This window comes from Arachis hypogaea, chromosome 18 (assembly GCF_003086295.3).
Source record: "Arachis hypogaea cultivar Tifrunner chromosome 18, arahy.Tifrunner.gnm2.J5K5, whole genome shotgun sequence".
Taxonomy (NCBI): Eukaryota; Viridiplantae; Streptophyta; class Magnoliopsida; order Fabales; family Fabaceae; genus Arachis; species Arachis hypogaea.
Window position 1 is genome coordinate 111,225,195 of NC_092053.1, and position 14,193 is coordinate 111,239,387.

The window sequence follows — 14,193 nt, forward strand, 5'->3', positions numbered from 1 at the left end:
GTGTCCCTCAGCCCCACATAGCCTACATCGCCTAGGACGACGTAACATTCGCGTGTCCATCTCATTCATGAAGCGGATCATCCTGGGGCGACCTTTGGTGACGCGTCTCAGGTACGGATTCGGTACGAACCGAGGTCCGTTGTAAGTAGGCCATGTCGTAGGATTACCTAATGGCCTAAACCTTGCTCGGTACACCCGCCGAACTTGGTCTATCTTATACACATCATGCACATACAGTTTTCAATCCAGTCGCTGGTTGGTACAACATGCGAACACATGTCTGCAGGGGATCCGGTCTACTTGGAACTCACCACAGTCACATCAAAGGCCACGTAGATCGACTGTAAACTCCAGTCCACTTGGCATCTCACGCACCTCAAAAACCTCATTCTGCCGGTTAGAGCAACTAACCTGAATGTTTCCTGATGCAAGTTGGTTTGCATGCAACTTCGAGGTCACGACATCAGAGAACACATGGCCAGCATTAATCCGCGCTTCTGCCTCCGCTCTTTTTCGGGTGAACAACTCGTTTAGCCTGTAGAATGTTGCCTTCACAAGAGCAGTAATAGGAAGATTGCATGCACCCTTCAACACTGAATTGATGCATTCCACTAGATTCGTCGTCATATGACCCCATCGGTATCCACCATCAAATGCCAATGCGTACTGTTCGCGAAGAATTTGGTTTAACCAGTTTGTATATGCTTCGCCCCGTTCCCGTAATCGTTGGTAACGCACTTCGTACTCCCGCACCGTCCTCGAATATCCTGGAGGATAACAACATAAAAAAAGAAAAATAATAGAGGTCAAAACAAATGTTGAAGGTAACTCTGTTAATAACTTACTTAAATTTAGTAAATATTTACTGATGTTGACGACCAATTTTTGGAGGTACGGTGCTTTGAACTTTCTCAAAAAATTCGACTCTATATGCCTGATGCAAAACATATGAAAAGCTCCAAGAGGTGGCCAAGCTCCGTTACTGCATTCCATAGCTGCATTGATGGATTCGTGTCGGTCGGATATTAGACCCACACCATCCCGAGTGACAACATGTTGACGAAGGTTACTAAGGAAAAAGTGCCATGCATCAGAAGTCTCTCCCTCCACAATAGCGAACGCAATTGGGACGATATTGTTGTTGCCATCCTGCGAAACTACCACTAGTAGACAACCCTTATACTTTCTGTACAAGTGAGTCCCATCCACCTGGACAATTGGCTTACAATGTCTGAATGCCCTAATACAGGGGTAATAACTCCAAAATACTCGATGCAGTACTCGAATATAACCCACCAAGTCATCACCTTGATATGCAGGCATAGTCTCAAAATGGACCACAGCTGATAGCTCCTTATGACACATGGCCTCAAATCATATAGGCAACGCTTCAAACGATGCTTCCCAACCTCCAAATATTTTTTCTACTGTCCTTTGCTTAGCCAACCATGCTTTCTGATAACTAATAGTGTAGTTGAATTTCGATTGCACTTCTGCTATAACCGATTTTACCTTTAAGGAGGGGTCAGCCTCAACCAATGGCTTTATCGCTTCTGCAATTGTGATAGAATCCAGCTTCGAATGATCCTGTGAAATGGTGGCTCTGGTACAGGTGTGACTACCATTATACCTCCTTATAACCCAACAGTACTTCCTGCTGATCATGCTAACCCTGATAAGCCAATCACACCCTGACCCATACTGCGTACACTTAGCATAAAATGTCAACGGCTCAGACTCATACACCCGGTAGTCTATGCTTCGTCGTATGGTATACTCTTTTATCGCCTTAATAACAGCTTCCCTAGAACTGAACTCCATACCAACGGCAAATTCACCATCTGCGACAATAGAAATTTCTGCTGCGACAACCACCATAGGAAAAATCAAATTAATACACAGATATTTCAAAACCGATCACAAGGGTAAATCTACATTCACTGCCTCTTGTATGATATAAATCCAAATCTGACAACATGTTATTATGTCACTCTAATAAAAAAAGAACAACAGCAGAAGATGTAAAAACTGGACCGGACCAGCCAGTTCGACCGTCAAACCAAATGAACCGGAACCTAACCTGTCCGGTTCACTAGAAATGAACCGTACAAGGCATCGATCAAGTGCGAATGATAATTACAAACTCACGTAATATTTAATAATCATATTCGAGAGAATTTTATTATTACCAAATAAGTAATTGTAGTACACATATAACAGTGAAAAAAATAAAATATTTATTGTTATAAAACACATACAATTTCAAGTTTGTTATTTAACATTCGTGCTATTTTTTATTTTTTATTTACATATGACCGGGTCAATCGGTTCATTCCACTAACCCAGCAGTTGAACCAGTGACCCAGTCACCTGAACCGTTCGACCACCGGTTCGATCATGAGAACTATGACATCAACGCATTATTAAATAATGGTAAATAAATACTAATTTATTCATATCTAAATCAATAACTAACTAAAAAAACTAATACGACGAATTACGTACCTGCAGTCATATATTCCGGAAACTCCGGAACATGCATGGCTTCCAAGTCCAAAACTCGCATGAATGATGGCTCCTCAAACGGCACTTCGTTTGCGAGTGCATTTTCCACCTCTGTCACATCTGGAGCCGTAGTTCCATCACCTTGATCTTCATCTCCATCTGGACCAACAAACTCGTAGTTACTTTCGAACTCTTCTTCACTGTCACTATTATAATCTTCCCGTAGAATATTCCGGTCGGCCTCAGATTGTTCAAACTCAACATACAACTCGATGAACGAGATCTGAGCCCGGTTTTCAATATACATTGAAAACATCTCTTGCATGCTCGCTTCGTCCGTCACATATTTGGTTTGAAACTGGACGAATCCACCAAACACCGATATGGGATATCTGTATAGAATATAGGATATCTTTCTTGCCCTCTCAGAATCAATCTTTTCACAGATCACACCTTTGAGCTCCTCAAATGAGATGATAAAAGGAATAACAACATCTAGCAGATTTTCACAAATAAATTTTACTCCTTCAGACGTTTGTAGCAAAATATGACCAAAATAATACACTTTTAGTAACACTCTGTCACTCATTTCTGTCAATCACAAAAAAAAAAGCATAACTTCAGCTACTAGATTTTCAAGAGCAAAACAAGTAATAAAGAAACGAGAAAGAAGAAACAGAAGACGCATCCGTTCAAGAAGGGGAAGAAGACGCGAGTAACCTACCAGTTCACTTCACACTTTTATATAGACCTCTTTAACGAACTCGGACCCTTCGACTAGGTTAACCTAATTCAAAAAAATATTAAAAAATGAAATCGGACTATACGATTTCATCTCGCAGTTCATCAACATAATTCCCAGCCTCACACAAAACGGAGGGTTCGAGTTCATTTCAAATACTAAGCATGGAACTCGGACCATGCGACTTGTTCCCCCATTTCAATTAAAATACCATACTAATGTAACACGGAGGGTCCGATTTAAAGCATCCGAAATTTTATTTCTTATTAGCATACAAATCGGACTGTGCGATTTGCTATGCAAAAGTTTATAACCAAAGAACTCGCACGGTCCGAGTTCTTCTCCCTCACACTGCCAAAAAGCTGTCCCACATATACGTCTAGTCCCCTATGAATCCATATCCAAGAGTAGCACACATATAGGTTCCATTTCCATAAAATTGAGCCGCGGAATTACATCATCATCTTTATCACAACAATAAGCATTTTTTGGGATACATACCTCTATGAGTTAATATTCAAAATCGTCCCTGAAAGATACCTCGTTCTCCATATGATTCCTCGAATGATAAACTTAATCAAAATTGTCCCCGAAAGATGTCGAGCATAACCACGTTAGTCCTTCCGTCAATTCGTCCGCTGAGCTGGCTAACGTCGGGTGACGTGTACCGTTAAGTGCCCGCATGGCACAGTAACAAAACGACGCCGTTTTGAATCAATGGCCTCCAGAAGCTGAGACGACGTCGTTTGGTCTCCAGGAGAGATTCTAAACGTTGCAACCCATGACCCCCTCTGCCAACAAGCATCTCACTCTGTTTCGCTCCAAAACTTGTTGTCTGCGTCAAGCTATGCCCTAAGCCTTCGACCCAACACTTGAAGCAGGCCATTAACCTTCATCAACGTAGGAAGACTGGTAGCCTTAAAGAGGTATTGGTACTAAATACAGCGGTGATCGTCTCCTGGAGCAACATTGATAGTGGAGGAAGCCATCTCGACTTTTATAGGTAAGGATGGATCGTTTTTATTGTTTATTAAGTTATTATGTGGCATGATTTTTTCGTAGTGGCGTGAGTCATGGGTTCATCTGATTGTGGGTAGGGTTTGGGGTGAGTAACAGTTTGCATGACTATTGTTGTATGATATGAGTGGGTTGAAATGGTTTGCTGTCACTGGCATTTGTGATGATTTGTTAAGTAGGGTTCTTCCATTTTAGTGATGGTTCTACTGGGTTGTTGCATGTTTGTTTTGGATTTAAGGTTTGGTTTGGTATGTTTTATTTTGTTTGATAATGGTATTATTGTCTCTGTTATTATAGATGGAGGGTCCTCCCATGAATTTTGTCTTTCACCATGGTGGAATGTTTAAAAACTCTGTTGAGGGAGATATGATATATGAACCCGACAACACCGAAGTCTTGATGGGTGTTGACTGTTGATGGAGACACACTTGATGTGTTCTTTTTAAGGGGCTACTATAAGGAGTTGGGATACATTGAAGCTGGAAACTGTTGGTCGAAAGCTCCTGGAGTGCCCCTATCTTCTGAAAACTGTTGGTTTTTGTCATTCTTCTGCATTTCTTCTTGAGAGTTGATTTTATTTTCAATAGGATTACTATTTTGGTATCCATTTGGTGTTTGGCTCAGAGGCTATTTAGTGATTTTCATTTATCCACTCACATACAAAAAAATGTTTAGTTCTCTCTCTTTATTGCTCTGATTTCTTCTTATCTAATAATTTTTTCCTAACTTTTTTGTAAAAAGGTTGTGATTGAACAAGCCATGGTGAGCTAAACACTATTTTTCACTAAGTCAGGGCTTTATCAAACTGTGATTTGTGTTCAGTCCAAACATAGAAATGTGTGCCTTTACTTCATCTATTCAATTCTCTCTCTCTCTCATATACTCATATATATATATATATATATATATATATATATATTTCACTAAGTCAGGGCTTTATCAAACTGTGATTTGTGTTCAGTCCAAACATGGAAATGTGTGCCTTTACTTCATCTATTCAATTCTCTCTCTCTCATATATATATATATATCATTGCAAAAGCCTTGGCCTTGGGTAATCATGTAGGATTATACTCCAGTGGTTGCTATCAGTTTTTGTAGAAAATGTAGTTATTAGAAGGGATATGTTCTTCATATATCGTTTGTATGAACAATCTTGTATCTTCTTTTCTTAAATTGCAGGATATTGAAGTTGGAAAAACTGTGCGTCCTCAGCTAGCTAAGAGAGTTGCTAATGCAGCTGAAGCATGGAAGAAGGTTCGCTTTACTATTTGCTAAGATTTTTATGTATGCACTTGAGATTTCTAATTCTCTATCCCTTTTCTTATATATATAGGTGATTAAAGTGAAAGCAAGAGTTAAATCCTCTCCTACACCTACTGCATCTGCACCAGTGGCAATCTCGACTGAGACCATCAAAGGGACAAGTTCTGCGACTGCTAAGAAGTTGGCCAACTTTATGACTTTTGTGCCTAATCCAGGCTTCAAGCACCCTAGGAGGAATGATAAACTACATTGATGACAAAGCAATGTTCTCGGGCTGATTTAGTTTTTTTGTATAGGACAAATGAGTAACATTTTATGGTTATTGTAATCTGATACTTGTGATAGCCCTTCTCTTTTGGTGTAGCCTTTATTTTTAGGATTGGATACCTTATGAATTGTGGTACTTATTACAATGCTATGACTACTTACTTTGATTACTTATCCTGTTTATGGCTTAATCTTATAGCAACCGTGATATTGATTTGTTTGCAATATTCCACAATGCCAGTAATTGAGACTTAGGAGTTAACCTTAAACAGCACTAATCAAAAGTCTATTCTCATTCAATTAAACCAAATCAATACACCATTACATACACCATTACATTTCAACAGGATTTTGTCTACTTACAAGTACATATCAAACATCAAATGCTCACATTAATCATAGCTATCACAAACATGAAAATTACTAGCAGTTTCAAATATCTAACTTCAGCTTCCAAGCTACCCATTCTCCATGCCTCCTTCACCCTCCATTCATCATACTCACTTTCAACCTGCAGTTCAGTTTTGGAATCTTTCTTAGCACCTGCTTCAACCACTGCTTCACAGTCATCAGCATCAACCCACTTAAAGTAATTACAGTGACTGTCCTTCTGCAAATTCAAAAATCAGACAAGAATACAATGAATCACACCCAATAACACAGAAGAAGATGGAAAAACTTCAACACTTTCAAAACAACGTACCCGATACCTTGAACATGCATAGAATAATTTGTCTGGGTTCTCTGCTGTCCCAAATTTTTTTATCACAGCCTTCAATCTGCAGAAACATGCTTCCTCATGACTCTTCCTCCTCATTCGCATCGAAGTACTGGAATCGTTACTCTCGTGTGACCGAAGAGATACCCCACCACTACGACATCCATTTCTCGTCTCCATCCTCCCAGCCACCCAACAATTCCAGAATGCGACTTATTTATCATTGCATTTAGGATTAGGGTTCATCAAATTGAGGGACTGATTTGATCTCTTTAAATGAACTTACCTTGTCAGCAATCCCATGGTACATGTAGATCTCAGCCACCCAAGCACTTAACGGTACACGTCACCCGACGTTAGCCAGTTCAGCGGACGAATTGACGGAAAGACTAACATGGTTATACTTGACATCTTTCGGGGACAATTTTGATTAAGTTTATCATTCGGGGACTCGTATGGAGAACGAAGTATCTTTTAAGGATGATTTTGAATATTAACTCATACCTCTATGTAACACACGAAATATAATGAATTTAGATTTTTTAAAGTTTAAATTTTATTTTAAAAAATAAAGTGTGATCTTTTATTATTATTTATTTTATAAATAAGATCAAAATTAAATATAAAAAAAAAACTATTCAAAAATAAAAGATCACATCCATCACACTTTTTCAAATTTTAGAAAATCCAAATCCAAAAGTAATAAGCGTTTCCTTTGTGCCTGAGCCTCAAATCACTGCCTCTGAGCCGGTCTTCACTCTTCTTCTCCCCAGACCACAGCCCTCACTGAGAAACCCACCGTTCGAGAAGCTCACCGCCGTCTGCAACGCGTCTCTGCTCCGGTCGCCGTCGCGGTGAGGCCGTCGTCGTCGCAGCTTTCTTTTTTGCCCGTCACCGTTGCCCCTTTCCTCTAACCGCGTCGCTGCACCGTCTCTGTTCCGGTCGCCGTCGCTGTGAGCCCGGCCGTCGCCGTCGCTGTAAGCCCGGCCGTCGCCGTCGCATCTTCTTGTGAGTCCGTCACTGGAGCCCCTTTCCTCTGCGCCCGTCGCTGTCTTCATACGCCATCATCTGCCGGTAAGTAACCCTCTCTCTCTTACACACATTGTGAATGAGTCGAATCTGCACTAGGTGAAGTTGTGAATTTGTGAGTATTTTGATTTGATATATTTGCTTGTCTATCATTTGGTGAAGTTGTGAATCTTGCTGTGAAGTTGTTTGTGCAACTGAATCTTATATTCTTATTCTCATCATGAATTAGAATTTGTGCTGCAATTTAGATATATTTGCTTGTCTTTCGTTTACTAGGTAACTGCAACTTATTTAGGAAGCTGTTGTTAGGAACCAGTAACCATGATGAATTCAAAATGTTGATTGATATATTTGCTTCTATTTTTCTGTTTTTTGGGAGGGTCTCCGAAGCTACTCACTGAGATTCAGAAGATGGCATCAAGGCAAATGGAAGAGATTCAGAAGAAATTGGCAACACTAAATTACCCAAGAGCCAATGCCCCTGCACAGTCCCTCCTTTTTGCTGGCATGGAGCGCTATGCCCTGTTGGAGTGGCTCTTCTTTCGGTATGTGATTCTTTGTTTCTTCTAAGTCCTTTTGTTTGGTATTTTGGTGAAATCAATTATCTATGACGAAAACAAGTTAATGTAAATCTTGAAAACTTTGGTAGGTGTTAGGTTTGAATAATTGATATTTTTACAACTATCAAGATGTGTGTTTTACTGTGCTCACAGTTTTGATTCACATTTTCAAAATAATTGGGAAATAAGATGATGGCTTGATGGGTATAATAAAAATTTGGAACAAAAATTATTTCACATATGCTTGGCATTATAAAAGGAGTGATTGAAATTAGTGCAACCCAGAATGACCACGTTCCCACCCTGGCCAAAGGAATAATTTTTATGATCCACAATTTCACAAAGATACAATGAAAACGATGTGCTAGTTGCCACCCATTTTCCACCATCTGCCTAGTGCCCAGTTGCACAACTACCAAAACCTTCCAATTTTAGTATCCCTAAATTTTACGGTTTCTTTATAGTCTACCCTCTACGTTCCTTGCTTAGCCTTAGCTAAGTTCTCTTTCACAGTGTTCAATAATGTTAACATGCTTTAGCCTATGTAAAACACTATTTACTAAATGTGTTGATTTCCTGTATATTTAACAAGAAATGACATTTGGTCCTCGTAATTGCAACAGGCTATTAGGTGATAAGTCACCTTTTTCTCAACAAAACTTACAAGGGGATGTCCTTGATCGTGATGAGGAGACAGCTAGAATTCAGTGTAAGTATTGTCATTGTCATTACTCAATTTCTGAAATGGCTACTGGATACTCATTATCCAAGCTATCTTTGTAGTACTTTGTGATTTGAATGTATTGTTTAAATATATATCGTAGCAGAAGAAAATAAATCTTGTGGTATGTCCAAGTTTGGAGCTGATTGGTTTCTTATAACATTTGTTCAAAGCCAAACCATCTTTGAACCCTCTAATTATCAACTGTATTCTATGAATATCCTGTTAATGATTTGCCTCGTGTCAATTTCATGCAGATCAGGAACTCTTTACTTCTACGTTTAGTGGCAGTCTTTTTTTTTCATTTGATTATTCAGTGGTTGTTTACTTGTGACTTGCTCAACTTCATTTCTGTCATACACAGCACATCTGTTTCTATTGAATTATTATTTTGAACAAATTTGTCTTCCTTGCTTCTTCTGGTTGTGTCTTCTTTCAGAATTTTGGTTCTTATGATTTGCAGATTTGGCAGAGATTGCTAAGTTTCTGGGTATTACGATTGCTGTAGATACAGAAGCAATTCAGGTTAGTCATTGATGTTACATATTTATATATGTAGCTATAAGAAGCTCAGAATAGTAGCCTGCTGCTGGATGCATGCTAATGCGTTGCTTTTAAATTCCTTTAGTTTTTGTTGTTATAAGGGCCCGTTTGGGAAGCTTCAAAAGCTACTTTTTTGTGCTTTTGACTTATGAAAAGTCACATTAATGGTGTTTGGTACAGTTTTTTAGATATGTTTTTAACTTCCTGAAAAGTTGTTTAAGAGCTTTTGAAGAAATTAAAAAATTTGACTTCTCTCCTTCTCAAAAACTATTTTATCACTCCTATTTATTACACAACTTTAAAACAAGTACTTCTATAATAACTTTCCAAATACAAAATAACTTATTTATAAGCTGCTTTTAATATAAGTCCTTATGTTTTAAGCTTTTTTTTCAAAAGAACTTAATTAAGTTGTTTACCCAAACTGGCCCTAAGAAGCTTTTGGAGTTTTTGGTAGTCAGAATGTTCTTTTTTTTCTATATTTCTTTTTTTCCATTGTACTCATTGCTTAAAGATAACATTATTCTGTTCCTTACTTTTTTTCTTATCCTTTATTCCTAGTCTCTTCATTTTCATACCTTCTTTTAGTTTTTTGGTATAAATTTCATTTTTAGATTAGTTTCTTTTATTGCCTTAGTTCACATTGAATTCTATTAGTGCTTACGGGAAACCTATTGAAGTATTGATTATTCTTTTCTTAAGAAGCATTTGAGTAAGTAGATACAGTGTTGGTGTGAATTTCAATTTTTCTGATTATCGTATGATGTCTTAATTGTATTTCAGTTAACATCATGTTTCTTGTCTTGATTTTGGGAGTGTGAGTTATTTTGAGCTAAGTGCTGAAGGCAGAATGCCAGAATAAGCCACAAACAATCAAGTGACATGATACAAACCCAGTTGATGTGAAACAAAGAAATCATTTTTGCTGTTCTAGTGTTCTATCATATTCTGTGGCTTAAACTGCCATCAAATATAGATAGAGTTGTTATTAGTCATCGACTTAAGGAAGTATGAGGCATTGCCAATGCAAGGATTAGGGTAAAATTAGTTGATGAGTTGAACATTAAAGTTTTTTGGCAGGTTCTGGCTCATTATGTGTCTAGTAAGTGCCACGAGTGATTTTGTATCTAACCAATAGTAAAATTCCCAGAAAAGCATGTCTAATCTTTGCAGTTTGTCGTGAAGAGATTATTCTAGCACTAGCATGTTAAGATATAAATGTCAATTATTTTTAGCCTTGTTTCTAGATTTTTTTGTTATGCTTCCCTTAGAGTCCTTTGTTTGCCCTATTTTAATGATATAATCTAGGATGAAGATTTTCTTTTGTCCAAGTTTTATCTGCTATGCTTTGTTGTAATATTCATGCATGTCATGGTTATCACGTCTTTCCGAAGCTGGTAAATATTAGGCATATTTGTAACAGGGACATGGAAGCTATGAAGACCGTACTGAAATGCTTCGTCTTATTGTAGATCTAGTGGAGGCAACTATCTATGCTGATAATCCAGAATGGAGGTTGTTACTAGTTAAGTGGTATTTTTTTTCTTTTTTCAATAATTATTGTTTGCACATATTGAATTGACTTACATTTGCTTTACATTCTGTTTCTGCTAGTGTTGATGAGCAGGTATCCAAGGATATACAGTTGATAGATTCCATTGCTGAAAAACAAGCCCAGATTTTCTCAGAAGAATGTAAATTGTTTCCAGCAGATGTGCAGATTCAGTCCATATATCCATTGTAAAGGATTGCTTCCTTTAGTCTTTCTATAAATTACTTATCTTCATATTCAGTGATTACTAATATGGCAACAAATCTTGATTTCAATCATTTCCTCATGTGCTTTTTATCTAAGGTCACCAACACAGTAACATTCTGTTTCTTTTAATCAAACTTCATTTAGGCCAGAAGTTTCTGAGCTCGAGGCAAAACTTTCTGAGCAGTCAAAAATTTTGTTGAATCTTCAACAAAAGGTGGATGACTTAGCATCCAAGGTACAGAACATTTTAATGCACTTCTTGTCTTTGGATAGGTGTAGAAATTAATCGGCAGCTTGAAATCTTCCATCCATTGTTTCTGCCTCCATGCATATTAATTCACCTAGTAATGTCTTTTATTTCTCATTGATAACTGAATCAAGCTTGTGATAATCCTGTTTTATTTCTAGAGAGAGAGAGATTTCAACACTAATAATCACCCTCAAACATTATTATGATTCTTCCTGTCAATACTAAAACTGAGTTTCACTTTGAGAACTCATTATAATTATCACTTCTGTACTTATTTTCATACGGTTGCTATTTTTTCCTGATTGTAGCATGCTTATAATCCAGATGAGGAATATACTGAGGTGGAATCCCAACTTCGGTCACATTTGGAATCTTTCCTAGAAACAGCTAGAACATTCAATACGATTTACACAAAGGTTCGAGCACATTTAGCTTTAGGGATTGTTAAAACATGCTATTTTATGAGCTGAGAAACAATCACAGTAATGAATTCTATTATTGGTGTAGGAAATTCGTCCATGGACACATATGATGGAGGTCCCCCAACTTCATGGGTTTGGACCAGCTGCCAATCGTTTATTGGAGGCATACAAGATGCTTTTGAAGGTAACCTGCTTTTGTTGCAAAGGATGTGTTTTCTTAAAACCCTCACAACTGTGCAAATTATTAGAGTTCAAATTCAAGAAGTGATTTTTTATTAGTTTATTAGTTACAAAAGTATGTGTCATTCAAATATGGAACACCATCAATGCTTTGAACTGATTATCCTGATGAATGGATTCATTTATTTTTATGTTAAGATGGTCATGCTGAGTGCAATTCACATTTACTGCTCTGGGATTTCAAGTTTGAAAACATGAAAAATAAAAGAAAGCTATCTTTTGAATGATATTTTCAATGACTTTGCATATATCATAATTACATCCTTTTATTTGAAACAGTTTCTGGCCAACCTACGGAATCTTAGAGATTCGCATGCAGCTCTTGCCTTCGGATCTTCTGAGACATCTGAAGAGCCCTCTTCTGTAACAAGAATAATTTCTGAATGTGAATCAGCATTGACAGTCTTAAATCGTGATCTTGGAATTCTCTCGGCTTCCATCGCCCGTGAACAGGGAGAGAAGATGAGCATTTGATGAATTAATAGTAAGAGAAATGTGAGATCAATAGTCGAATATATTCTTTGGCATGCTGTGATCTCCTTGTGCATACTGCACAGTGTCCATATTGCGTTGAAATCAGAATAGCTGTCTTATCATACTGGAATTTAAAAATGTAAGTTTCTTCTGTTGAAGGTGCTAAATGAGATGGTAAAAAAAGGATATGAGCATAAATAAATTTATTACAGACATGATACATGACCGGTAACAATAGTAGTAAGTAGTGTCGTTTGATCTATATATGATAGGGTGTAATAGTATACCTCCTGTTTGTTTCTTTTGGTGAAAACTATTTAAATGCAAGTGTTTCAATTTGACTTTTTCATACGAAGGGGGCCACCTTCCTTCCCGTAATAAACCTACATGCTGTAAAGTTTCTCGGGCAGGCAGTAACAACTTTGCAAACTTGATTTTCTCCACCTCATCTTTGCCATCTGCAAATGCAGGTGTTATCATATACAAACCTAAGTATGAGTTTACAAAACTGTCTTTTATGTTCCTTTATTCAAAGAAATGAACAACAGGACAGTTCGACCGAATTAACCAACAGATAGCCTCTAAATTGGTTTGGACGTTCAATTTAAAGTAAAGTAAAAACCTGTTGTCAGGAAACTAACAAAAATTTGGAGAATTGGTAAACCAGTTCAGCTTTTAGCAATTAACAAAAAAAAAAAAAAACGATTCTTCAAATATATTTTATACATAAATATATTATTATATTATGTCTAATTCAACTTTAGTTAAATCTCAATTAAATTTTTGAACTTTATAATTTTTTAATTCTACTTGTTCGATAACTGATTTAATTTTTAATACGGTGTATTTGATATAATTTGTTGGGCAATTTACTGAATTAAATAAACTGGCCCTTAAAATTACCACAATACACAATTTGAAAAGTGGATACTGAAATACATTTTTTTTTCATAAACTATGTAAACCGCGACATGGGTATCGTGGTTTACAAATGCACGTAATCCGCTACAGGGGTATCGTGAATTACGTTGGAGGAAAATTATCACATAAACCGCGGTAGGGGTGTCGCGGTTTATGTGTATTTTGTAGACGTGTATAAACCACTACAGAGGTCTAGCGATTTATGCTTTAGTGTGGATTTAGTTCATTTTTCATGGAGGATGAGTTTTTGGATGAAAGATCGGTTTGCAATTTTTATGTATGGTGCAACATGGGTTGGTGCTTTGATTTAATTAAAATTAGTCTCTTGAACTCATAGAGTTACAAACAAAATTAGAACACCTTAACTCAAGAGAATCACAACTACATAGAGAATCGCTAAGAATAACAACGTCACCGTGAAACGAACAGCAAGTACAACTTTACTTAATAGTACAACTAAAATAGGACAAGAACACAAATAAGAAAAGAAATATGAAAGCTAATCATGATGACCTAATGACACCTATGCTTCGGAACTGGGGGCAGATCCTCACTGAGGGCAAGTCCTGCGAGTGTGTCCTGTCTGTCTGCATAGCCCACATCGCTTCGGCCAACTAGTATCGGCCTCATCCCTGGTGTTATGGATTCTTGTTGACCTCGGTCGCCCTTCTATGGCACGTCTCATGTTAGGATCAGGAACGATAGTAGGACCGGAATACGGTAGCCACATACCCTCTGGAATAGGGGGCAAAAACCCCAT

At 37.5% G+C, this 14,193-nt stretch overlaps 1 protein-coding gene across 5 annotated transcripts; it reads left to right on the top strand.

Moving 5' to 3' along the window:
- The first annotated feature begins 7,163 nt into the window (after positions 1-7,163).
- LOC112771226 (AUGMIN subunit 7) lies at positions 7,164-12,861 on the top strand. Of its 5 annotated transcripts, none has more exons than XM_025815902.3 (10): positions 7,164-7,588; positions 7,934-8,088; positions 8,727-8,812; positions 9,288-9,349; positions 10,791-10,882; positions 10,982-11,107; positions 11,271-11,361; positions 11,685-11,792; positions 11,884-11,982; positions 12,318-12,861. In XM_025815902.3, the coding sequence occupies exons 2-10, from the start codon at positions 7,955-7,957 to the stop codon at positions 12,510-12,512; spliced, it is 993 nt and encodes a 330-aa protein (XP_025671687.1). In that variant the 5' UTR covers positions 7,164-7,588; positions 7,934-7,954; the 3' UTR covers positions 12,513-12,861. The 5 variants fall into 5 exon arrangements, with proteins under 5 accessions (XP_025671687.1, XP_025671685.1, XP_025671686.1 ...); XM_025815900.3 differs by having other exon boundaries at positions 7,188-7,588; positions 7,923-8,088; positions 10,791-10,900; XM_025815901.3 differs by having other exon boundaries at positions 7,188-7,588; positions 7,923-8,088.
- The last annotated feature ends 1,332 nt before the right edge of the window (positions 12,862-14,193 follow it).

What these genes read in the sequence shown, in the direction of transcription:
- LOC112771226 (XM_025815900.3), top strand. Translation starts at nt 7,955, where the DNA reads ATGGCATCAAGGCAAATGGAAGAGATTCAGAAGAAATTGGCAACACTA. An exon ending in TGGATGACTTAGCATCCAAG is followed by an intron (nt 11,362 to 11,684) that starts GTACAGAACATT and finishes TCCTGATTGTAG; the next exon opens with CATGCTTATAATCCAGATGA. An exon ending in CATACAAGATGCTTTTGAAG is followed by an intron (nt 11,983 to 12,317) that starts GTAACCTGCTTT and finishes TATTTGAAACAG; the next exon opens with TTTCTGGCCAACCTACGGAA.